Source organism: Neovison vison, chromosome 3 (assembly GCF_020171115.1).
Source record: "Neovison vison isolate M4711 chromosome 3, ASM_NN_V1, whole genome shotgun sequence".
Taxonomy (NCBI): Eukaryota; Metazoa; Chordata; class Mammalia; order Carnivora; family Mustelidae; genus Neogale; species Neogale vison.
The window spans coordinates 228,328,662-228,355,218 of NC_058093.1; the positions used below are offsets into that span (position 1 = coordinate 228,328,662).

At 48.8% G+C, this 26,557-nt stretch overlaps 1 protein-coding gene across 1 annotated transcript in view; it reads left to right on the forward strand.

The window, feature by feature from the left end:
* KSR2 (kinase suppressor of ras 2) overlaps positions 1-26,557 on the forward strand; it is a 393,208-nt gene that overhangs the window by 304,638 nt on the left and 62,013 nt on the right. The window contains exons 8-10 of the mRNA XM_044244186.1: positions 11,259-11,326; positions 14,270-14,394; positions 23,609-23,777. Of these exons, the coding sequence (XP_044100121.1) occupies positions 11,259-11,326; positions 14,270-14,394; positions 23,609-23,777 (362 nt within the window). The remainder of the gene's footprint in view (positions 1-11,258; positions 11,327-14,269; positions 14,395-23,608; positions 23,778-26,557) is intronic.

The following is a 26,557-nucleotide window of genomic DNA, read 5'->3' on the forward strand; positions in this document are numbered from 1 at the left end:
CGGCTGCTAACAGCTCAAACCTGAGCCCTCCACTGGAGGTTTGCTCTTGGGGAATTGCAGCTGCCTCACCCCGAGGTGCCTGGGGCGGGCAGGGATCCTCCCCTTCTCCCACTGGCTCAGAGCCAGGCACTCACTGGGGTAGGTATACAGAAGGCCAGCTAGCTTGCCTCAGGGCAGACACCCTCTGTGATCCAATTCATGGTCCAGAGCTCCAGAGGGATCAAGCTGAGACCAGTCACTTGAAACCACATCTTAGCTTAGCTTCTCCCCCATTTCCTATTCTGCTCCCCCTACAATGAAATCGGCTTCTCTTGGAGAACTTCCATCTATCGCTTAGGAGAACACCCATCTTAGGACCCGCATCTAGGGAACTCAGCATTGTTGTTTTACCATAAAATGACAGCAGGATCCACACCTGGAGCCAGAGAGAGCTGAGTTTGGGTCCTGGCTCTTCTACTTCCCAGCTGTGTGATTCTAGGGAAGTTTCTAAACCTCTCTGATGTAAAATGAGGCTGAACCATTCGTGTGATGTGAATGCACCAATCACATTAATGGCTTGGGGATTCCCTCCAATCAGAATCTTTCAATAAATCATTCAGCATTTATTTAGTTGTAGAAACTGATTTTCTGTTAATGCAAAGTGGGAAGAGAAACCTACTCGCTAAATCCCCTCCGTGGGTTGATGCAAGGTTCAAGTTCTGGAAAATTCAGCACCTTCCCTTCTTTTCTGTAGTACTTGTTTCCCATTGGTCTTTTGGGATTTTCCAAACCATCCCACTTCTTGGGGGACATGTTCAAGCATTTATATCAGGGTTTCTCAACCTCAGCACTGTTGAAATTTGGGCCCAAATAATTCTTGGTCTGGGTGGCTGTCCTGGACTTTGCAGGATCCTGAGCAGCATGGCTGGCCTCCACTCACCAGAAGCCAGGAGCAACCCTGCAACACAAACACACACACACACCCCATCCCCTGTTGTGACAACCAGAAGTGTCCCCAGACTTTACCAGATCTCCCCAGGGGGAGCAAAGTTACCCTTGGTGGAAAACAGCTGGTTTATGTAACGAATCAGTCACCGCCAACCAGTGGGACTGAGGCACACATCATTCAGTTTTGGAGTGTCAGCGTTAGAGTACCATTACTGAAATATTCAACAGAGTGATCAAACATCTCGGTTTGCCTGGGATTTAGCACTGAAAGTCCCATGTCGCAGAGGACCTAGGTGGGTCGGGGCAGAGCTCTGCAAATAAAAGCACTTCATGTGCTCCAAACTAGGTCACTGCCTGCTTCTGGAGGGGTGAGACCCATAAGTATTTTCTTGGAAAGGTCAAGAGTGAGCTTGGAAAACTGAGTTAAGCAGCACAGGATTTCCGATTTATTCCACTGTTTGCATGCCCTTTCTGTACCTCCCTTCTCCTCCTACCTTCAGCAGCCTGGCTGGACATGCTTTCCACTTCTTTTTCTGTAAGCTGTCACTTTACTAATTTTTATTTAAATGAGCTATGCACGCCTTTATCCAGTTTTGCTCCATTACTGGACCTAGTCACTTGAATTTTCTGCTCTTCTCAGTTCCTATCTTGTCCTGTAGCATCTTCTAACCTGAGTTTTTGCCTCAAAACACAATGTTTGATCTGAAAACGTCCTGGCTTTGTACAGCGACTCCGGTCACAGGTGATGAGCTAGCTAAGAGGAAAAAGTAAGCCACGGTTGGTTTGAGCCACTGGCTGCACTAATTTCCCGAACCCTGGAAACTCTGGGGAGGTGATCAGCACTGATGTCACAGCTGCTGCAAGCCTCCTGAAAGCCTCAGGAATTTGCTCGACACACAGGATATTGGCAGGATATAATTATGAGCTTGCGTTTCAGAGATCACCAGCTTAAAGCCCAGACTTACTTTTCCATTAATAGAAACATTTCTGTGTTTTACAACAATCATATGGGAATTCGTGCTCCCTTATATGAGTTTTTAACCTAGTACATGCAAAACTTTGCATCCAGTTATAGTTGTATGGGAAGGTGGATTGTGAGTCTACTGGATGCCGAGGTGGGCATTGAATGGGATGATGATGGCGTCCATGGTAACATGTGTTGAGGGCGTACTAAATGCGGGATATTTTGCTGAACACTTTTATGCATGATCTCATGTAATCCTTGCAACAATCGTGGAAGGTAGGGTCTGTTCACCATCATTTTACAGATGAGGAAACGCTGGCCTTCAGGAGTAAAGCCAGAGTCTCCCAGTAGGTAGATCTGCTCATCAAACCACCTCTGTGATTCGAGATCAAACCTCTATGATTCAAGATCCCAGATTCTTAAGCATTTTGCAAAGGGCCTGTCACACAGTAGGCCAGCCACAAAGGCTAGCCCCGAGGCAGAATGTTCTCATCCAGATCCTGGACCAGAGCGGATCATCTTTTCGTCCTCCTTCCCGCAGCTGGCTATCCTCTCCCCTATTTCTTGAATTAAAAGATGGCCAACTGGTCTTTGTGTTTTGATGAGCACCTCTGGGGCCTGGGAGCCAAGAAGACTCTGGGGTCACTCTCTCCTCTCTTGGTGGAAGTTGCGAGATGAGAAGGGGGAACATCTGCAACAGCTAATAAATGCACAGCTGTCCTGCACTATATCCTCCTATGGAGAAAAGTGCCGGGTTTTCTAATCATTGTTCATTATTTGGCTGACATTTCCAGTATGATTTATACATTAATATTCCCCTCCAACCTTGTTCATTTCTGTTGTGGTTGTTTTCCCTAACCCAGTCTTGGGCCAAAGAGCTCAGCCTCACTGAGTTGTCAGCAGGGAGGGGAAGAAGTGTTTTTGATATCCTCCACTGAGAGCATATGGGGGCATTTCTAGAAGCATCAACCCAAATGAGAGACCGCAAGGGAACCAGGATGAGACAAAACTGTTTGGCTGGGGTATTCAATGAAACAAGCCCCGTGGGAAAGGGGGCAATGATTTGGTTTAGTGATTTTGCAGGAAGCCTTGAGGAACTCTTAATGCTGTGAGCTGGGAAAAAGAAAAAAGAGGGAGGAAGTCAGAGAGATAATGAGTGAGGGATGCCCTTTAATTTTAGCTATCTGCTGCCAGAGGGGGGTGCTTTCCAAAATGCTGATCTAGCCTTCACCTCCCTGTTTAAAATCCTCTCTTGGTTCTCTCTTGATTTCAGGGCAAATCCGGGCTCGCGAGGCTAAATGGCACCATCCCTTGCTCATCGGTCCTTCCAGCCCTCTCACTGTGTCCCTCCTCACACCCAGACCTCTAGCTACATTGAGATGTCTACCCCTCGGGCAGGCCACATGCATATCAAACAACACATCTTTGAACTGCCTTTTTTTGCTCCTGCCTGGATCTCTCTTGCGCAGTTTGGCTATATTTGGATATATACATTCGGATATATAATTCGGATATAGCCGAATTTACGCACTTGCGCATTTATCCTTCGGTCTCATCTCAGTTGCCACTTCCTACAGGAAGCCCTCCGGGACTTCTTTCAGGTCCAAAGTGCTACACCCTATCCTCTACTGTCATATCATATCACATAACTAGGATGTGTTGGGCAGCATACCTGCCTGTCTCTCTGACAGACTTTAAACTGGTTGAGGGTAGGGCTGTGTCCATGTTGTACATTCTTTGTATGTCCAGAGCTAGCACATATGTACTTGGCACATAGAAAGCATTCAGTAAATATCGTTTGTGCCATAGACCTGCAAAGTTACTTCTGGAAAGAAAGGGGTTCTTGCCAACCCAAGGCCCCACGAGCCAGGTCACATCCACTCAGAGGCAGCCGAGGAGAGATGTTCACGCTTAAAATAGTGAGAGGTGGGTTCACATACCTGGCTGGTGAGCTCCATGCTAAATGTTTGCAAGAGAGATGATTGAAGAGAGAATTCTGGCCCTGTCTTATGACACATGGCCAGGACTTCACAGAGCACCTGGCACAAACAGGGAAGATAGTCATGTTTGGGATCATGAATGAATGAATGATTCTCACTCTGTCCTTTACTGTCTGTATGATCAGGCTGCTTACTGAGCCTCAGTCTTCCTAACTTTGAAATGGACGTCATGGTATCCACCCTTCATGGCACTGTTGCTCAGAGCAAACAGGTTATGTAAGAACACCTGGCCCGGAGTTGGTGTTTCTTTAACGTTCCCTCCATCAGAGGTTGGGGGCTGGGTTTTTAAAACACACCACTGGCCCTCAGGAAGGAAAGGCTGTGTCCTGCTCAGAAGGATTGCGAAGTAAGCTGGTATGCACTCGAGAAAGGCGGGTTGGGCTGCTTGGAGCCAACTTCTCCTAAATTGATTACAGTAGCTCAGTGAACCATTTGAAATGGATGAAGGACTGTGTTCACAGGCAGGAGTCTAGCCCACCTCTTCAGGGAAGACTAGCATCCTGATCCCTGGGTCACCCAGGCTCTGGGGTCACATCTGCCCCATAGGGCTGCTGGGGGGCATGACACGTCCATTAAGGAAACAACAAAACTGCTCATAAAGGGGACATATGTCCCCCAAAGTTCCCCGGGCGAGGTCCATGCAAGTCTGGTGTTCTTCTAGCCCAAACCCTGTCCTGTCCTCACAACGGGGGGTTGGGAGGGAGGGCAGTGAGAAGGGGACACCGACAGGGACACATCTGCATTTCATAAGCAGCAGGGGATAACATTTGTAAAAAAGCAGGAATCATTTCAAGAAGCCTTTTGACAGAGACAATTCAATCCCGAACACCAGTGGTATGTGATGGCTTTCCCTTCTGCCCTTCCTTCCTTTGTCTGTCCTTCTCTGTCCCTCCCTGTCTGTAGTATTTATTCGGCATTTTTATACACCAGCCACCAGACCAGGCACTGAAAGGGGAACAGGAACGGCCCCTACAAAATGAGGAAGATCCAGATCTTGCCCTCCAGATAAAGGCACATATTTAATTTTCAGAGGGAAAGGATGTCTCATTTAGCCAGCAGCTCCTTTGGGGAACGAGATGCTCCATGTAAGCAACTTTTCTCGATAGCTGAAGCTTATCCTACTAGCTCTGAATGTTTAAAAAAAAAAAAAAAGGAGGTGTAAGCCCCTTCAAGGAAAAGTTTTTAAATGAGCCCTTTCCAAGTTTCCGGGCTGTAGGAGGTTCCCATGGCATTCTCTGTGTCCACTCCCGTGCGTTTTACCCTGCCTAGAGAAATGTTGACCTATTTGCTGCCTCAGAGGGACCCATTCAGGCATTTGCTCGTTAGATTCTCACCACACTTTTGCTGATGAGGAGCCTGGAGCCCGGCAGGGCACATGGAGTTCCCCGGGGTGTGTGAAGGACAGGACTGCGATTCAGGCTTAGGCTGGCTTGCCTCAGAAGCCCAGGCTTCTCCCCACTTCTGGAAACACATCTGACCTTTGTCTGCTGTCAGGCCTTTTCAGATCTACCATGCTAATTCACGGAGCACCTCCCGGCCATGTTTGATGGGGGCTTTGTGCTGGGAAGTCCCCCTGCCTTTTCTCTGGGTGGAATGGAGCATCTGGAGAACCACGTTTATGAAGGGATGTGTGCTGAGGACACACAAGGGAAACTTGCAGAGAGGGCTTGGGGTTGGTGTGAGAGCTTTGGGACGGGCCACGTTGGGTTTTGAACCATCATAGTGTCCTGGCTGGGCTCCTGTCTTTCTAAAGACCTCAGAACAAGGATTTAAGGGCAGGTGGTTTATTTGAGACACGATCCAGGCCACACCAGCAGGGGAGGAGGGGAGAGAGACAGGGAAGGAAAGGCAGCCAGTCCTGGGTGCCTCGTAGGGCAGGTAAGGGCTCTGGGCAGCTGAGGTCCGGTCCTACATCTGCATACCTCTGACTTGTCCCACCCAAGGGAGAGGACACTAGGATAGTCCTCAACCAGCTTCCACCCATGGGTGTTTCAGATCTCCAGGCATTGCAGCGAACCCACAAGTCAGCAAGAGGCAGGGTCTTAGGGGCTTGAGTAGAAAGCCATGCACAAACTCGCAACAGGAACAAAATGACAGTTACCTGCTACTTCAAGCAGTTGCCCTAGGCACCCTGCCCGCCTCATGTGGTCAGTCTTCTCTGCAACTACAGATACTGTGTTTCCCTGTAAATACAGGTGCTATGATTGTCCCCATTTTACAGATGAAGAAACTGTCGCTCAGAGTAGGTCAGCGACTTCCCCAAGCCGTCACGGCCAGGAAGAGGTAGTGCCAGGCTTTGAACCCAGATTCCTTCTCCATACTCTCCGGACCCCATTTCTCTTTTTGTTGGGGTAGGGGAGTAGAATGCTGGGTTCTGGAAAATCTAGGCTTCTAGACATCACTCATTTGGGGAAGTAGAGTGTGTCCTCCTCCTAGAGTGGTTCTGGGACGTCAGCATGCCCTTGACGAAAACCCACATTCCCAGCACAGACCGAATTAGAGGGTAAGCCTGGGGGATGGGAGGCATCAGATTTGGAAGCAGGTGGTCGATCTTAACAGTGTGTGGTCCTAGCTTACTCTTCTGTGGGCGGTGAAAGGAAAAGTCGCCTTTGAGTGGAATCCTGCGTTTTTCCTGCTGAAAAAAACCAAAAAAACAAAACAAAACAAAAAAACAACGATTCTTTGTAAGTGGGGCATGGTGTGTCTGCATTGTGCAAGAGCCTCATCTCCGTCCCTCCAGGGTCTGTGTGATTTCAGCGCTAGGCTAATCCTGCCAACTCGATTAGCAGGTGCTGGACATGTGGGTACTAGTTCTTGATGTACCAGCCTCCATGCAAAGGGTTAAGTGCGTTAGCATGAAAGAGTTCTCTGGGCCTTTCTGCAGGAGCAGTGGCTGTGGCCCCATCCCGTGGCCCCATCCCCGGGGCTGCCCTTTGAAATGCTGTCTGGAAGGACAGGCATTCCATCTCCCACCCTTTGGCCAGAGATGAAGGAAGGCTTTTCCAGAACTGCAAAAGACAGGCAACAAGGGATCCTGGAGAGGAAAACACCAGGGGGAGGCAGGAGATGACCGAGGTCCCAGAAGGCTTTGCCTGCCCTGTCCTGGTTCGGGCGGGGTCCAGAGGTCACATGAAGCTGCTTGCCCCCGTGCAGAGCGCTGCCCACGAGAGCGAACAAGCTTCTTCACATCTGCACGTCACCCTTCCAGCTGGGATTGTTAGAGAAGACTCGTAGGCGGGAGAGGCAGAAAGGAAAAATTTCTTTCTGGAAGCTTCCAGGGTGGAATGAAGCTATTTCAAACAGGAATGAGTGCAGATACTTCTTGATTCCATTTTCATTTGGCATCAGCAGATTCCCCAGCTGGGGGCCTCCCAAGCATCAGTCCGACCTGTCACAGCTGTCACAAGCCTCCCGTGGCCCCCCAGTGCCTGCTGAATCGAATACAGACTCTTTGCCCCTGTTGCCGGGGGCCCTGCCCATGCCCTCCTCCCCTTCCTCTTGTCTTTATGGCTTTGCTGTTCTCTGTACTTCAGCCTGACCAGCCTTTAACCTCTGATCCCTGAACCCGCCAAGCTTGTTCCTGCCCCCACACTTTAGCTCTGGCTGGAAGCTCTTCCCCTCCCACTCCCATACTCTCCATCCTGTTTCCCTGTATGATTTTTTTCCTCCGCCTTACCACACCTGCGATGATCTGATCTTTGTTTACGTGTGGTTTGTCCTTCCCCATAAACATAGCGGCTTCTCCTGTCCTGTCCCAGACCCCAGTTAAGTGTTTTGCAGAATGATGGAGAGGCTAGTTGTACATCCAGCAGAGCTTACCACTGGGGTGTGGATGCAATAACCATGCCCTCCCTGGGGGCTGGGACCTTCCTGTAGGTCAGACAGTCTGTGGGCCTTAGAAAAGAAAGACGGGGGCACCTGAGGGGCTCATTCAGTTGAGCATCTGCCTTTAGCTCAGATCATGATCCCAGGGTCCTGGGATCCAGCCCCTGCACTGGGTACCCTGCTCAGGGCAGAGTCTGTACCTCCCTCTCCCCTCCCCCTGTTCATGCTCTCCTCTCTCTCTCTCAAATAAATAAATAAAATCTTTTCTTTTAATTTATTTATTTGACAGACAGAGATCATAAGTAGGCAGAGAGGCCGGTTCCGGGGGTGGGGGAGCAGGCTCCCCACTGAGCAGAAAGCCTGATGCGATGCGGGGCTGCTGGGATCACAACTTGAGCAGAAGACAGAGGCTTTAACACACTGAACCACCCAGGCAACCCAAAATAAATAAAATCTTAAAAAAAACAAAAACAAAAACAAAAACAAAACAGAAAAAGAAATTTGCAGTGAGGTGGGATTTTTATTATCCTTCTGAAGTCAGGTAACTGTAGGGGAAGAACAAGGTGACATCCTAGGCTTATCTCAAAGGAGGAGCTTTTGATTTTGCTGATTACCTAAAGCTTCCTGTTCATTCACTGCCACCCCCAAGTCGAGGTTTTGGAGGCATCTGCATCTGCTGGTTAGACCTGGGCTTGGGGCCTCTGGCTATTTGACCTTTGGCAAGATATCCAAATTTGCCGAGCCTCGGTTTTTCACTCCGTAAAATGGGGATGACCATAGTTGCTACTGTTTAGGATTGTTACAAGGATTATATAAGTTGTGGAAAGCCCCGGAGGGCATTGCTGGTACTTTTCAAGCACCATGTAAGTGGAAGTTCTTGTTCTTCTCTAAGTCACAGCATCTTTGTGACATCCGTGACCGGGAGGACCTCTTATTGTTTTTCAACCAGTAAAACTTAGACTCAGATGCCAAAAGCTGTCCCCTCTTTCTGACAATTCCAAGTTATGTAAGCCAGCTTGTCCCAATCTAATTCAGTCATTCGCTCACCTCCCTGTCATGATTTTGTCATATACACGTAACAGCCTTACTTTTATTTATTTACGCCTTACCGCCTTTTTAACTCAAATAAATGTATTGAGGGGCGCCTGGGTGGCTCAGTGGGTTAAAGCCTCTACCTTCAGCTCAGGTCATGATCTCAGGGTCCTGGGATCGAGCCCCGTGTTGGGCTCCCTGCTCAGCAGGAGTCTGCTTCCTCCTCTCTCTCTCTGTCTGTCTCTCTGCTACTTGTGATCTCTGTCTGTCAAATAAATAAATAAAATCTTTAAAAAATGTATTTAAAGATGAAAGTGTATCCCGTCACCATGAGTGGAAAATCAGCATCAATCACGTCCATGAATACGCGGCAACCAGGAAAAAAAGATGTTCAGATGGAAAAATTAATTTATTAAATTTCCTGTCGATAGTGTCGCCTTTCCAAATCTGGTACTGTGGTAGCACGTGGTAGAGAAATGTAAAGATGTGTTAGCACCAGAAGCCTTCTCCCAGATGCAGTCAAAGTGAAGGTGTCTTGGAGATAGACTAATAAAGTTCTTTCTGCCCACATATCTCCTTGCTTCCCCTCTGCACTCCTAGGGGCCCCAGGTCCAACTTTTCCATCTCGGAGTGGAATCCAGGGCCCTACTGGGTCCACCACAGACTAAAGACAGGAGGAATCGGGAAACGTGCATAGGTATTCCCAAATGATCAGCGAGATCAGTGGTTCTGACGCCTGAGCACGTAGCAGACTCAGGGCGAGCGCTTGCTGAAACAGGGGACTGCATTTCAGCTCTGAGTCTCCGCTTCTATCAGATCTAGGGTCCCTACCCCAGAAGCTGCGCTCCTGAAAAGTTCGGAGACCACTGGTGCTCATGCGGCCGGTCTTGGGACTCTGCTTGGAAAACCACTGAGCCTGGAGGGAGTCCAAGTGGAGTCTGTGACTGGACATTCAAGTCGTTCTGTTAGAGAGAACTATCAGATCCCTGGAGGGCAAGAAGTTTGAGCTTCTAAAGCTTCCACCTCTCTGGATGGAGTTTGTTATTGGGAAACCTTTAAGCAGGCTGCAGGGTCCTTCTGGCAAGAAGGTCCGCTGTCGGCTGTCGGGCTGGCGTGCACAAAAATGGTAAGGGGAACAAAGGGGTGCAGACAGGACACCCATAGCGTCTGCCATGGTGTGTATTGGTATGAAAATTTGGAAGAATTTCCTAAGGACATATATACTCTAAAAGGAAAAGACAAAGCCAGGTCACAGTTAGTTGGTTTTGGTTTTTTGGTTTTTTGGGTTTTTTTGTTTGTTTTGTTTTGTTTTGTTTTTTTGTTTTATCCTTTGGAAGCCTGGCAATGCTTTGGGAAAGAACAAGATGACATTCTCTCAAAAGAGGACATTTTGACTCTAAACTCTTCTTACCTCTGAAACTGAATACCTCTCATGAATCTCATCCTAAATGGAAGCCTTGGTTAGCTGTCACCTGTTGCTTGAAAAATGAGAGGCCACCTCTGGCACCACCGACCCAAGTTTTCTGCCTGGAAAGCTTGGTTAATCTGTTTTTCCATCTGTAAAATGGGAATGATAATAATATCTGTTGTGAAAAGTGTTTATAAAGATCCAATAGCATAGCATTTGTATCATGCTTAGTACAATGGCTGGCAGATGAGTCTGCAAGTAGGCAGGGGATGGTTATTAGGATTGGGTGATGATGATGAGGAGGAGGATAAAAAATGCAGACTGTGGATCGCCTGGATGGCTCAGTTGGTTAAGTGTCCAACTCTTGATTTTGGCTCAGGTATGATCTCAAGGTCGTGAGTTCAAGCCCTGTGTCGGGCTCGGAGCTGGGCTTGGAGTCTGCTTAAGAGTCTCTCTCTCTCTCTCTCCCTCTGCCCCTCCCCCCATCCTCTCACTCTCGTGCACTCTCACTCTCCCTAAAAGAAAAAAGAAAAAAGTACAGACTGAAAGGCGACGATATCTTTCAAAGCATAATGTCTAAGTGGACACTGTTGGTGAAGGGGTTGCTACTCAACCTGGACCACCCAAGTCTGACCTGGGAGAATGGAATGACAATAGCCTTTATCCAGAGTTAATTTCCTAGGTGCCAAGGAGATACTTTAGCTGCCCCATCTCATCTCATATTTTGGTATTCACAGCTTCCAGAGCTTTCTGAACCACCAGGGCATCCTGTTCATCTCTCCATTCTTCCTCCCACCCAGCCTTCCACCCACCCTTCCCTCTACTCATCCATTCTGCTGTCCACCCATCTCTCCATCCATCCATCCATCCACCCACCCACCCAACCATCCATCCACCCATCCAACCAACCATCCATCCATCCATCCATCCACCCACTCAAACACCCATCCACCCATCCAACCAACCATCCATCCAACCATCCATCCATTCACCCATCCAACCAATCATCCATCCATCCATCCAACCAACCAACCATCCACCCATCCAACCATCCATCCATCCACTACCCATCTCTCCATCCTTGTCTCTCTTTCTCTCTCAGGTTAAAGTGCCACAACAAATGCACCAAAGAAGCCCCTCCCTGTCATCTCCTGATCATCCACCGAGGAGGTAAGTATTTAACACTTCCTACCCTAGGGGAAGGAAGCTCTTGCAGACCCTCGGAGATAGCTGTCCCATCCAGGCCATTTCTGGGTACCTCTTAATCCCCTGATACTTACCTAATTTTTTGCCCTCTGACACTCTTCTTCCTGACATCTGTCTCCTTCATCCATCTCTGGTGCCTGTTCTCCATCTTCCTTGCCCCTCTGATGGTCTCTCTGTTACTTTAGCCCTCAGGTTCATCTCCCCCTTCCTAAGTCTTTTTCTCTCATTCCTGTCTGCTCTCCTAATTTCCACTCTCCTCTCATTCCCCCAATCTCATTGCTTTTCCTTCACATGTAGAAAGGGTGCTGGCTGAGTGTTCCTCAATCACTTGGCCCTGCAGAGGTGGGCATGGGGAGGGGTCGGGCTTGGGTCTCTGGATTTGGGCCATATGGGTTCTGTCCCCTGGGGCCCTGGGAGTGTCTGGGCCAAACTGTCCACATAGGGAGGTAACAGCTACCCTTAGGAGAGCCACTACTAACCTTTACCCTGTGGTGGGGAGGGGGAAGCAAGACCAATTGAGTGCAAAGGAAAGACTGGACGGAAAGGCTTTGCCCTGCCTCCCAAGGACTCAGTGGGAAGCATCTCCTCAGGAAACCTGGCAGTCCAACCTTGACAATAGTTCCCCTGACTCTTGTCTCGTGGGGTAGTTATCTCTCATTGTCATTATCTACATTGCAATTCATTCACCGGAGGACCCTCTAGGCCTGTGCTCTTCAATACAGCAGCTGCTAGCCACATCTGACTGTTTAAATTTAGATTGAATGAAATAAAAGTAAAAATTCAATGACTCTGCCAGACCAGCCACATTTCAAGGACTCATTGGCCACCGGTGGCTACATACTGGCCAGTGCAGATAACCAATACTTTCCTCGTGGCTGAGAGTTCTCTTGGGTATCACTGGCCCCGACTTTTGCTATTCAAAGTGCGGTCTGTGTATTGATAACCTGGAAATCCCTGGGGAGCTGTGTGGTTCCACACGCATGGTTTCTGGCCCTACTGGAAACCTACTGAAGAGGAACCTGCCTCTTTCACCACATCTTCGGGCAGCTCTCTGCCACCTTAAAGTTAAGAAGCAAGGCCCTAGAATAGACATCGCCAACACAGGGGCCAGCACGGCCAAGCAAGGATCGGAAAAGAGGGAAGGTGGCCATGTGAAGCCATCAGAGTGGAGAGGGCACCCAGGGGCCGTCTAGAGAGGACAGCTGCTCCAGCAGTGATGGAGGCAACGTGGACCTGCTCTGCATTTTTTCGTAATTCCACAAAAAACCCAAATAGTTGTATGAAGACGCTCACAATTTATTAACTATTTAAAAATTCTCACTGGCCAGTGCCCCATCACCCTCCTTCTAATAGGCTGGATGGAGCCATGGAGCCAACATTGTGTATACCACCTGCTGATCTGGGACGGAGTCTCTTCTGGTCCCCGCTGTGTCCCTGGCAGCTCCCCTGGCCTTAGTCAGTGTAGGCTCTGGGGAATCCACGCGGTTTAGAGCAAACCCAAGGGAAAGGGAAAGATGGAAGTAGAGTGCCGCCCAAAGTCCTGGGATGTGTTCCAAAGCCCATGGGCTGTTGGTTGTCCGTGATCTTTGCGTTGCTTACCTCCACGAGGAGGGAAATTGCAAGTAAAGGAAAAATCTTCAGCCCTTTGCCCCTTTCCACCCACATCCTAATCAAGAACCATCTGTTCCTTGCACAACTGTATACACTCAACGAGGCTATTTTTAAACGTGAATTCTCAACAGCTCTCGAGCCCTACCTAGTCTTGGGTCAGCGTCACTGGAGAAATTCCTCTTCGTTGTGGACTCTGCTAGAGCCCAGCTCCCATGTGCAGACCAGAACCAGCCTGCTGCATGGGGACTGGCTTTAAGAGGCTGACATTCGAGGAAGGGCTCCCTCCCCCGACCTGCCTTCCTGGCAGTGCCTCCTTCACTCCAAGGCAGCAGGAGCCTGTACATGCAAGAGCCATGGATCTTTCCAGAAGTCCCCCAGGTTCTTGCTTCCTCCTCGCCACACCCCCCCCCACCCCTGTTGATAGGAAGTTTAAAATATAGTTGGTTTCCATGGAGATAGCAGCTCAGGCTAAGCAGAGAAATTAAATCCCCGGGTCAGTGCAAAGCTTTAACTTTTCCATCAATGCCCCACACCCCGTGCAATAAAAACAGCAAACAAGTAACACTGCCAGGCATCAAATTTGAATTTGAGCTGCTCAATCAGCCCCTCCCAGAGGCCCCATAAGAAGTCAGAATAACAGAGGGGTAACTCAAGGAGGAGCTTGGATAGTGTGGTTTGGATCAGGAAGCATTTATTTAGCACCAGCTGTGAGCCCAGCTTCTTGTGTGGCTGGGAGGTCTGGACATACTAAGCCTTCCTTTCAGGGATCCTGGTGGCCTGGTTTACGACAAATGTGTTATGACAAATGTGTTTACGACAGAAGTGTTTTGACATACACCCGACTGCTCAGGCCTGAGGAAACCCACAAGTAGCAAAGGACGATCCCAACACGAAAGTTAGATGGGGCCAGGGACAGGTGACCATTCTGAGCTTGTCTGTTGATTGCAGACCCTAAGGAATCAGGAACCTCTTGTATTTCAAAGGAGGGTCAAGTCTGAAATGAACCCCAGTGTGAGACCATTACAATGTCGAAAACAACCTGATAGTTTCAGTTTTATTATTAAAATTTCTAATGGACAAGTCATTTATTGACAATATAAAGATTTTAGAAACCGGAGAACACCTGATCTTACTACCATGACAGGACAATTATCATTTTTGGAGAATTCCCTCTTGCTCCTGGTGGGGGAGTGGGGGCGGGCCTTCGGGGTGCGGTCGGAGCTATGCTCCCCTGGCCAAACCTTTTAAAACCAAAGTGGTACTTAAACTCCCAATTTGCTGTTTTTACCCCTACGGATCCAGCAAGGTTAGTCCGAACAGAGTCCGTCCCGTGTGATATCAACAACCCTCTACGAAAGCCACCCCGGTATTCGGACCTGCACATCAGCCAGACGCTCCCCAAAACCAACAAAATCAGCAAGGTGAGGCTGGAGTCCTGCCCCGCAGGGCCGGCAGCTGCCAGGAGGGGCGAGGGGGTGGGGGCAGGGCGGGGGCGGGGCTTATGCAGATGACTCTGGGAACCCGCACCTCCCAGCCCACCTGGGTTCTCCTCCTTCCTTGCTGTTTGTGCAAGTTTGGGGGCCGTCCAGCCATCAGTGGAGACTCAACACGCCGGAAATCTGTCTGGTTTTGAAAGAGGGCACACAGAAGTGAGAATGAATGAGTCTGTCGAGGAGGGGGCAGTAGGGAGACCAGGAGAGCCTGAGCTGGTTCCCGAGTGGTCCAGACCTGCCCTCTCCGCTCTGTGAGATGTTCAGCCATCTGCCAGGATTAACTTCGCAGATGGTTCTGGGCTGACGCAGCTGCTGAATCAGACCACCAAGAGATTGGGGGTGGGGGGGTCTATTTCTGAGCTCCTGTTGGAGACTCGGTGGACGGATAAGTGGGGGGCCCAAAGCTCTGAGCCTCGGCCAGTTTGGTTGGCTTCTGGCTGCTCCTCACAGGGTGGTCAGCAATGAGCCTCTCTGTGCATCTTTCTCTCCACCGTGGCATGGAAATTTCCGGTGTGATTTCCACATCCTGTGTTTGGTCTGTTGGTCGGACTGCATCAGAACTGTCCCAGGGAGACCTGCAGCCTTACGGTAGGAAGCAAAGGCTGCACATGCCAACAGGTGAGTTTTCAAGCTCCCCAATGCCATTGTGCATTGTGTGGGAGGTGCATAAAGTATAAATCAACCCAAGCATGTGGGAAGTCACCACCTGTGTTCAGAACCCAGAGGAACATCGAGATGGCTGAGTGATCTCTCCCTGGCAAGGCTCAGCCTGGCTTCTCTGCTTCAGCTGGAGAACGCGTCCGCCCCTCCCCCGCCCACCCTCCGCGCTCCGCGCTCTGCAGCCAGAGTAATTCCTAATGAATGTAATTTGAATCCTGTCCTCCTCTGCTTAAAAACCATACAGTGGCTTTCTACTGTATACAGAAGACAAAAAGCTCCTTACGGCAGCCTGCAAGGCCATGAGTAATTTGGCCCCTTGCTCCATCTCTGACCTCCCTTCGCATGCCTCCCCACCAGAGCCCATATGTTCTCTCTCGAGCGCGCTATCACCCACCATTTTTACTACTAGCTCTCTCAGTCATTCACCATCTGGTTCCTTGTGACATCATCTGAATGGTTGAGAGCTTGGCCTCTGAAGTCAGGCAAACCTTGCAGTCAACCTTGGCTTCTCCCCACGTAGTAGCTATGAGACTCTGGGCAAACCACTCATTTTTCTTGGCCTCAGTTTTCCCATATGTGAAATGGGTGTATTCCGGTTATCTACTGCTATACAACAAAGCTCCTCAAACTTACTGGTGTACCAAAGCCTCTTAATGATGCTTGTGGAGTCTGAGGGCCAGGAATTAGGACAGGGTACAGTGGGGATGGCTGGGCTCTGCTTCATGATGTTCAAGGATTCACCTGGGAAAACCCAAACAGCTGGGGGCTGGAATCTTCTAGAACAGAGATTGGCAAACTATGGCTTACAGGCCAAACCAGCCCAGCACCTGCACCCGTTTTTGTGACTAGAGTTATTTTGGAAAGAGCCATGCCCATATTGTTTATGGCTGCTTTCACGCTACAAGCTGGAATTGAGTGGGTCCAGCAGAGACCACGTGACTTACAAAGCCTAAAATATTTAACATTCGGCCATTTCAGGGAAAAGTTTGCCAACCCCAGGTCTAGAGCCTGCTTTGGGAGTTTGGAATGGGATGCATCAGAGGCAGGGTTCAGCGGAGACTCAGTGGGAGCATCTATATGGGGACTTGCCTTATGGTTTGAACTTCCTCACAGTTGAGCAGCTGCAGGGTAGTGGGTCCTCCATGGCAGGTGAGGGCCCAAAGAACAAGTGTTTCAGCCAACTGGGGCTTTTATAACCTAGCACGATAACAGCCAGCGCACTGTCTTGATTTGTCCTTAGCCAAGGGTTGGTATATACATGTATACACCATACTGATGGGGGCTGTCACGCTCCCACTCAGATTCAAGGGGAAGAGGCGTAGATCCCACCTATCGATGGGAGGAGCCCAAGGAATTTGAGACCATGTGTTAAAGTGTCCGTGATGGGGTGCCTGGATGGCTTCGTCGTTTAAGCATCTGCCTTCAGCTCAGGTCATGATCTCAGCGTCCTGGGTTGGAGCCCCACATCGGGCTTCCTGCTCAGCGGGGAGCCTGCTTCTCTCTCTCTCCCTCTCCCTCAGCCCTTCCCCCTGCTCGTACTCACTCACTCTCTCTCAAATAAATAAGTAAAATCTTTAAAAAATAAAAAACAAAGTGTCCATAGTGGCTAGGAGGAGCCCTGATCTCAGAGAGTTGTTTTCGGGATGAAATGAGAAATCAGCATAAAAAGATTTAGTAAGGTTCCTGGCACATGGTAAGTGCCCAGGAAATTCTGGATAACATTATCAGATTCAGGCTTGTGCTTCCAATCCAAATGTCAGGTGGGGTCTGCTGCTTCTTTATTATTTGCAAAGGATACATACAGGTCTCTAGAAGGGATCCCCACTCCGGGGTTGCTCTGGGGACTCGCACTGCTCAGCTCTTGAGAAGTAATTGCGTGTCTATAACCCGTCCTTTTCTTTGTCACATCGTAGGGGGCAGGCTGCTCAGAGCCATCTCGAGACCTTCCCCTCTGGCTTTGCAGGCACCATGAGCCTCTCGATCAGATGGGACAGAAATGCAGGTCAGATAGATCAGTGACTATGACATCGTTCTGCTTGTCTGCCAGCAGGAGAATTTGATAAGAGAAATAAATTAACCTCTATTTAGAAAGCAGCTTCGACTTGAAGGTGGGCAGGATCTATCGCAGAGCTAGGTTATTTTTTCCTCTCTTTCTCTTCTCACTGGCTTCACACAGATTCTTTTTGTCAGGCAATGATGTGGTTAGTGCAACAGATATCTGAGCCAATTTGGTCTGAAGACTTCCTTTTCATTGCTCTGTCTCCTCTCCTGTCTGGCTCAGTCAATCCAGGTTCACAAAAAGCCTAGCTTTTTCTTCCAGCAGAATACTTAGAGTGTGCATTTTGGAGTCAGAAGGCCTGGGCTTGGAACTTTGTTTCTTCATTGACTAAGTGGTCATAGCAAGCTCTCTCTGCCTTGGCTCCCACCTCCAATCCCTAATCCCTATAAAAGAGGCAGGATGGGGGTGCCTGTGTGGCTCAGTGGGTTAAATCCTCTGCCTTCGGCTCCGGTCATGATCTCAGGGTCCTGGGATCGAACCCTGCATCGGGCTCTCTGCCCAGCGGTGAGCCTGCTTACCGCCCCCCCCCCCCGCCCCCGCCTGCCTCTCTGTCTACTTGTGATCTCTGTCTGTCAAATAAATAAATAAGATCTTAAAAAAAAAAAAAGAGGCAGGAAGATAGCAGATGTGATTGGGATCATGGAAATGATTAGATGCAATGGTACCCGTAAATTACTTACTCCAACACTGGCTACTCAGGGCCTAGAATGGCTTGATGAGGAAGACGAGAGAATGAGGAGGGGGAAGAGGGACAGAAGGAGGAGGAAGAAGACGGGAAGAGGAAGGAAAAGAGGAAGAGGAGCAGGAGATGGCGGAGGAGCCAGCAGAGGAGGGGGAGAAACAGCAGCCTCTGCCAGCTCCTTGGGGGAGCAGTCTACAGCACTCACGCTTCCACATCAAGGCTTCCAAACCCCATCTGCAGTGGTGTCCAAGGCTGCAGGTCAGCCTGCTGCCATGATGCTATTTGGAGCAGCTCACGCCAGCTTGCCCTTTTCAGCTGGTCTTGTGCTCAGGCCAGCTCCTTGGACCTACAGCAAGACCATGAATCATTGTTCCATTCTCCCATCATGACCTTGATTCAGCTACTCTTTGTGGTCTGCTCTAGTCTGTTGCTGTTGACTGGTTTGTTCATCCTCTGCCTTCCTCTCTCTGTGTCTTTGCTTCAGCTGCCATATAGTTCCTACTCCTCATAACCTTGGCTTATTTGTATTCTGGCCTATTGTGGCTCTTCTGTTCGCTTTGAACCTCATCTCCTCTCTGCCTGTGCTCCTAATGCTGTTTGCCATTCTTCCTGTCAGCCAGCTCATCTTTTCATTCCATATTATAGTCATGGGCTGGCTGCCATCTTGTTCTGACCTGTGGTCTTGCACTGGGGGTGGGCTCTGAAGGTCACAAGACAATATGGCTGTTTAGGACTGTCTATTCAGCACCATCTATTGGGTTGGAGGGTAGGGACAGTTTTCTTCGGAAAAGTCCATGAGAGAGGCAGTTACCGTCACCACCATGTCCAGACCAGTGCACAACTGGGCGAAATGGGAACCTGGGAGATGAGCATGCTTCGGTTTGATTCCTGAGTCAACTGTGAATTTCTTGTGACTTGGCACAATATTGTGTTTCTGCTGCTGGGGTGGAGTTTAGGACCTGGGCCACCAACTCTCTGTATGACTCCAGCAAGTCACTCCTGCTCTCTGAGTCTTAGTGTCCCCATTTATAGAATAAGGGGATGGACTGGGAGGTCTCTGAAGGATGTTTCTGCATCTTAACTGTGCTCAGAAAGAGGAATTATGCCACTAGCCCTTCCCAGAATGATCTGGTAGAGTTTGGAATGCAACCTCTAATTGCTGGTCCCATCGGGCCATAGATCTGGGTCTGACCAGAATAAGGAATTTCCCCTCCTGTTGTAGCAATTTGGCCAAAGAATGTGGGCACCATATGCAGTGCTCTCTTGGGATGATTTTCTGTATTCACAACAGTCCTGAGCTACAAAGATGAGGAAGACCTAATTCTACCCTCAAGAACGTAGAGATAATTCCTTTCTCTATGAACACAATTCCTTCTTCCCTCCCTCCCTTTATCTTGCCTTCCATTTCTTCTTCTTTCCCATTAACTCACTCATTCATATAACACTTATTGCTATCTCTTGCGTTTTTATTCCTGTGCTAAGTTCTGCAGATTCAAAGATGGATAATACACAGTCTAGTAAAATGAGATAGATCTTTTTCCTCCATCCCTCTCTCCTTCTCTTCATCCCTCCAACCCTCCTCTTTTCTTTTGTTTCTTGTTTTCCTTCATTTTGGCTTCATCATTTCCTTCATTGTTGGTCCTTCCATCCAATGGAAGGACCACAGTGTGCCTGGTGTGTTTCTAAGTGCGGAGAATAGGGAGCTCCTAGCCTAGAGGATGAGACAAACAAGTAGGTTGAGAAGTGGCTGCGTAGAAGCAAGAGCTGAAGCCGAGGGAGTAATGCAGAACTAACACTAGGAGTGAATGATGGGCTTTACCTGGTAGAGCAGAGGTCGGGGGAACTTCTCAGTGGATGGAAGGAGTGAGCTCTGTCTTATAGGCAGACTAGGGCTAGACAGATATTCTAAGTAGAAATAACAGCATGTCCGAAGCCTTGAAGATGTGAAGTGGCTTGGTTTGTGTTGGGGACTGTGAGCTCCTCACTTAGCAATAATGCAGTACCCCTTCCTGATGAGATAACATCAGTGGTGGCCTGGTCAAGAGTCAGGACTTCTCCCAGCACCCATCATTAATGAGGCTATTCCCCCTTTCTTTGGTGTCAGTGATTACATGGGGAGTGGTGATGAGGCACTCCTACTTCTCCCAGAAGAAGTATCAGTGGAGGCCTACGAAGGAGCTGGAATTCCCACTCCCATCCAGTAACAGGAGGAACCCTGCTTCTCTCAGGTGCCAACAGAGGCAGAGAGCCTAGGTATCTGCCCTACTCAGCAGTAACAACACAGCACATGCCCTCTTCCCTGCTAGGGCAGTGTCACAGGAAGCCAGCTGAAACTAAAGGTTTCAGTAAGACCCAGAGTCTCACAATGTAATACCCAGGTGTCCAGGCTTCAATGAAAAATCACTTATCACACCAAGAGCCAGAAAGATCACAAACTGAATGAAAAAAGACAGTCAATAGATGAGACAAATGAGATTTTGGAATTACCTGACAAAGATTGTTAGAGCAATCAAAAATGTTTCAATAAGTGATTATGAACAATCACTTATGGAAAAAATGGAAATCACAAATGGAAAAAATAGGAAATTGCTGCAAAGAAGTAGAAAGTCTCAGCAAATAAGTAGAAGTTATAAAGCAGGACCTATGAAAAATTTAGAACATACAACTAGGAAATTTATTCATTAACATTAAAAACTCAGTGGAGAGACTCAGTGACAGAATGGAGGGGCAGAGGAAAGAGTATGTGAGCTTGAAGATAGAGCAGTAGAAATTAGACAATGGATTAAAAAAAAATGAGTAGAGCCTCAGGGACCCTTTGGACAATGATAAAAGGTATAACACTGGTGTCATCAGAGTCCTGGAAGGAGAGGAGGAAGAGGTCAGGGCTGAAAAGTTCTTCAAGAAATAATGGGCAAAAACTTCTCGACATGGGCAAAAAACATAAACCCTTTTTCTTACTTTTCTAATTCAGACACCAATACACATACTATGTTCATGGATTGGAATATGCAACATAGTTAAGATATCAGTTCTCCTTAAAATCGATATCCGATTCCTATCAAAATCCAAGCAAGATTTTTTTAATAGATAAAGACAAGATTATTCTAAAAGTTATATGAAAAAGCAAAGGAACTTGAATAGCTAAAAAAACAATTTTGGAAAAGAATGAAGTGGGAGGAATCAGTTTGCCTGATTTCAAGGCTCATTATATTGTTAACAATAATCAAGACCAAAGAGGATATACAGATGGCAAGTGAACACATGAAAAGATGTTCAATATCATTAGCCATTAGGAAAATGCAAATTAAAATCACAGTGAAATATCATTGCATTCCTATCAGAATGGCTAAAGTAAAACATAGTCATAACACCAAACACTGGTTGGGAGGCAGAGAAAATCACTCATACATTGTTAGTATAAAATGGTGTAGCTGCTTCAAAGAACAATATTTGCATTTTCTTTAAAAATTAAACATGCAATTATCATGCTGTCCAGAAGTTGCACTCCTGGGTATTTATCCCAGAGAAATAAACACTGTTGTGCATACAAAACTTGTACACGAATGTTAACAGCAGCTTTAACCACAGTAGCCATGGAGGGGAAACAACCTAGCTGTCCTTCAGTGACTGAACGGTCAAACACGCTGGGATACATCCATGTCATGGAACACTGCTCAGAGATTAAAAGGAGCAAACTATTGATACACTCAACAGCTTGGAGAAATCTCCAGAGAATTCTTTCTGGGTGGAAAAAAGAAAAAGTCAATCCGGAAAGTTTGCATACTCTATGATTCTGCCTAATAGCGTTCCTGAAATGACAAAATAATAGAAATGGAGACCAGATTAGTTGTGTCTTAAGGTTCCAGCTGGGAGGGAAAGAGAGGGAGGTGGGGGTAGCCATGAAAGGGCGATGTGAGGGATCCCCATGGTGGTGGAAATATTCTGTTTTGTGGCTGTATCCACGCAATGTCTGCACTGGGATACTATGCTGTAATTTTACAAGACAGAATTATCAAAGAAAACCGGGTAAGGATGCGCGAGATTTCTGCTACTTCTTAAAACCGCCTGTGAATCCACAGGTATCCCAGATAAGAAGTTTCATTGCGGATTGTGTCACCAACATAATTGCTCCCATTTACTGACAGCCAAGAGTCTCAGCCCAATGCCAGGGGCGTAGGTGCATGGGTAAGCGCATCTAAACATAGTAGACCCAGCCGGTGGGGGTTCTTGGCCCATGTAAGGGACGAGGAGAGGCTGGAGCTCATGGAAGTGAGCTTACTTAGAGGCAGCAGGAGTGTGTGTGTTCTGGGAGGGTGACATGCACAGCACAGACATCTGTTGGGCAGCCAGACAGAGAGTGCCCGCTACCCCTTTCCCCCGGCGCCCCCTGCCCCGCCCATGCTGGTTGGTATTTATTATGCTGACTCTGGAGTTTGGCAGGTAAACATACCCATTGTCAAATAACGGGCTTGCACAAAACCATCCTCAGGCACCGTAGCCCATCGGAGTGATGGACCTCAGTAATGCAGGGACTAGGTGACTGGCATCCTGTGAGGGGACAGGCAATGTTCCTTCGGCTTTGAGAGGCAGGAATCACTTTTACGGGGCACTGAGGTTTGCTGGTACTCTCATTTTACAGTGGGCAGAACTGAGGACCAGAGAGAGAGGTTAAGCATTTGGTCCCAGATGCAGGCGGGGAGGGGTGGCTGTGGGAACTGTGAGTCTGGGTTTGCCTGACTCAGTGGCCTCTGCTGGGCTCAGTCTCCTGTGGTTGCCATAACAACTAACCACAAACTGGGGAGCTAGAACAACAAATATTTTTTCTCTCCCAGTTCTGGGGACCAGGACTCTGAAATCAAGGTGTTAGTAGGGATGGTTCCTTTTGCAGGATCTGAGCGAAAATCCATTCCATGCCTCCCTCCTAACCTCTGGTGGCTCTGGCCATCCTAGTCGTGGCTTGGCTTAGAGACGTGGCAGTGTGATCTGTACGTCTGTCTTCATGTGGCCTTTCCCTCTGTGCATGTCCCTCCTTTTCCATTTCTTATAGGGACACTTGACATTGGATTTAGGGAGCACCTTAATCGAGAATGATCTCCTCTTGAGATCTTTAATTATATCTGCAAAGACCTTTTTCCAAAGAAGGTCACATTCTGAGTTTCCCAAGGGCCAGGGCTTTTGGGGGACACTGCTCCCGATTGCTGCCCACCCCCCCAAGCCAGGGACCATTCTGAAGTTACACACTTGGATTATGTCTTCATGTTCACTTAGAGCCAGCTCGGGCTCCAGGAGAGGCAGTGGCGCCTCCAAATGAGATGTGAGGGAAGAAGCTGAAGGCTCGCTCTCGCGCCCTCTCTGGAGCTGTCAGGCTGTTGATTCTTTAATAAACACTCAGGAGGAGAGGTGTTAGGATGGGAAGAGCACTCTGGGCACCTCGGCGTGGGGCTTTCCCAAATCGAAAGGCACAGAGAGCATGGCTGTCACCTACGTGCCTTTCATTACATGGTAACCTTTCGCTCTGGAGTCCAGGCAGTGGGTGGGAAATTGATGCCAGGAACTGTTCCTTCCACAGCTGGATGCAAACTAGCTGGTGGGTGGGGATGATGAAGCTGGTGGGAAGGGTCTGGTGGCTAAGGGAAGCGGCTAAGGATGCCCGCGTGGGTTCCTTCCTGCTTGCCCACTCTCACTGCAGTGTCTCTGCTTCTCTGCCTCCCCCTGGTCCCTGCCCTGTTTTCTTTCTGCAGGACCACATCCCTGTCCCTTACCAGCCAGACTCTAGCAGCAATCCCTCATCTACAACATCCTCCACGCCCTCCTCGCCAGCACCACCCCTCCCTCCCAGCGCCACGCCGCCTTCTCCCCTGCACCCTTCCCCGCAGTGCACGAGGCAGCAGAAGAACTTCAACCTGCCAGGTACCTCTGCACTTGGGATGTTGTGGTGGGAGGAAGGGTTGGGCTCGAACCAGAGCCATGTCTGGGTCGGTCCATGCTTAAAGGCAAAGGGTTGAAGGCCTGCGGCTGAGTCTTCCCATAGGCGGGGCAATCACCACAATATTACCTTATTTGATCTTTAGGGTAGCCATGAAGTAAGCCTTCTTGGCTCCATTTTACAGGTGAGGATACTGAGGCTCAGAGAGGTCAAGGGACTTTTGGTCAACAGCAACCCAGTGTCTCCAGCTAGGTCAGTCATGGGGCGGGGTGCGAGGGGCTCCACTCAAGCTGGCAGTTGTCTCATGAGCTAAATAGCTTGAAATTGGCATCAGGATCCTGGACTCGCAGCTGGGCAGGGCTGCATTCAGACGGAGACTTACTCTAGCTGTCAGGATAGGGCTTGGAATGAACAGCTGGGGTCCTGGATTCAGTATCCATTTCTGCCGTGTTCATGCCATGTGACCTCTGACTTGAGCTTTCCCACCTTTGAAAGGATACAGATGGATGAGAGGATCTGGAAGGTTCTTCCAGTCCACAAATTCCAAGGCACCTGGCTGCTGACCTGAGACCATGCATGGGGTTATAAGATACTAGAAAAGCCACTCATGAGATGTTTGGCTTCTTGGCCTCTTTTGGGGCCACTTAAGGGATCTCTCTCTGCTCAGTTGGGCCAGATCTAAGAGTACACCCCCATCTTCTGGGGTCCAGCCCAGCTCACTACCTTTTCTAGGGCCCTTAAGACTTTCTAACTTGGCTGGTGGGATGAGGTGTGGCTTGGCCAATGGGAACCAGAATCTAGATCTCTGTTGTTCAGTATGGTGCCCCATAGCCACATGTGACTATTTAAACAAAAATGAATTAAAAGTAAATATAATTAAAGGTTTAATTTTTCAGCCACATTAGCCACATTTTGGTTACTCATTAGCCGCTTGGGGCTGGTGGCTGCCATATTGGCCAGTGCAGAATACAGAATATTTTTATCATCACAGAAAGTTCCACTGGACAGTGCTGATCTGGGGGCTGATTTCCATTTGAGCCAATGAGCTTCATGCAGGGGAAGGAAAAGGTTCTCAGCCACGGGTCACACTTCCAAACCAAATCAGCCACGAGTGAATGGTGGTTAGGTCAAAGGGGGCCCACTCCCACACCTAGGCAGCACCCTGATACCACTACTGATTTAAGGACAAGCTGTTGCCTGCCAACACTGTTTTGATCTGGGGCTATGTTCATAGGAATAAGGCACATTTTGAAGTCTTGACAATATGGGGATTTTTTGTGAAGTTCAAGTCTGAGGCAGTCTTGTATCTGTCTGATGTGAAGGCCACTTAGTTGGCAGCCACCAAGGACTGTAACGTGAGCCAACAGCTGGAATCATCTCGGCGTGTGCTTCCCCGAGTCAATGAGGCCCAAACTGCCCATTGTGTCCACAGGCTGGGGCTCCCACTCCCACCTCCGGGGTGGTCCATTTCCACTTCCCTGGAATGGGGTGAATGGACACTTCATGACCCCCCCCAAATCTGAGGGGAAGTGGGTGTCTGGGTGCTTTCTTAGAGCTGCTCGACCCCACCCCTGGCCACTGACTTTGGGGTACTGTCCCTGAAACTGTTTGCTGCTTGCTTAATGATCAGGGCCTGAGAAAGGACCTCTTAAGGGTGCAGCGTGTGTCTGAATGCCACAACTCTTTCTGCCCCTTGAAGACTCTGCTGGCATCTTTAGACAAGACACCTCGTTGACCAGGGGTGATTGCTGTCTCCCTGAGCTGCTTCATTCCTTCAGTTGGGTTCCCCGAGGCAGGGTCCTCCCTGGTTGGCTACTCGCCTGCCTGTGGATCTGCACATCCTCTGGAGTGTCTCATAACAGTGACATCTAGGGAGTGGGCTGAGCCGTGCTCTGAGTGAAGGCACTTTAGTTAAGAGTCTGAGCTCTGGGGCTGGGCTGTTTGGGGTTCAAATGCCTGCTCTGCTACTTCATACCTGCATCTTGCTGAGCAAATCAGTTACTGCTCTGAGCCTCTGTTTCCTCCTCTGTAAAATGGGGATAATAATAGTATCTACTTCACAGAATCACTGAAGACCTAAACCTGTCGTACATATACAGAGCGGAGCAGAGTGCCTGTCTCCCTGAAGATCTTAACAAATGCTGGGGTGCCTGGGTGGCTCAGTTGGTTGAGCACCTGACTCTTGATTTTGGCTCAGGTTGTGATCTCAGGGTCGTGAGATCGAGCCCCACATCAGGCTTCACGCTGGGCATGGAGCCTGCTTAAGATTCTTCCTCTCCCTCTACCCCTCCTCTGCTCTCTCTCTCTCTCTCTCTCAAAAAAAAAAAGACAAAACAAACAAAAAACACCATGGCTACCATTTTTGGCATTTCCCACTATCACTGCTAATTCATAAGGCCCTAATCAGAATTCTGGAAATAAAGATGAAATCCTCATATACCCTGCTGTTAGGAGTAGGGATTGAATTCAACCTTCCGAGAAGGTAATTTTGCATTGTCTATCAAAGTTTATATGTACATTCCTCGGACCAGCAATATCACTTCTAAGACTCTATATACAGATTGTATTTGCGTAGGGCACAGGGATCGGTGCATAAGGATTTCATTGCGGTAGTGGGAAATCTGGACTCAACCCAAGAGGGGAATCGTTGATTACAATCCAGAGGGGAAGTGGTTGATATGCTGTCATATTCCTGCATAACCAAATATTCAGCCTCCCTTAAAAAGAATGGAGGGGCTCCTTGTAGATATCCTGACATGAACGA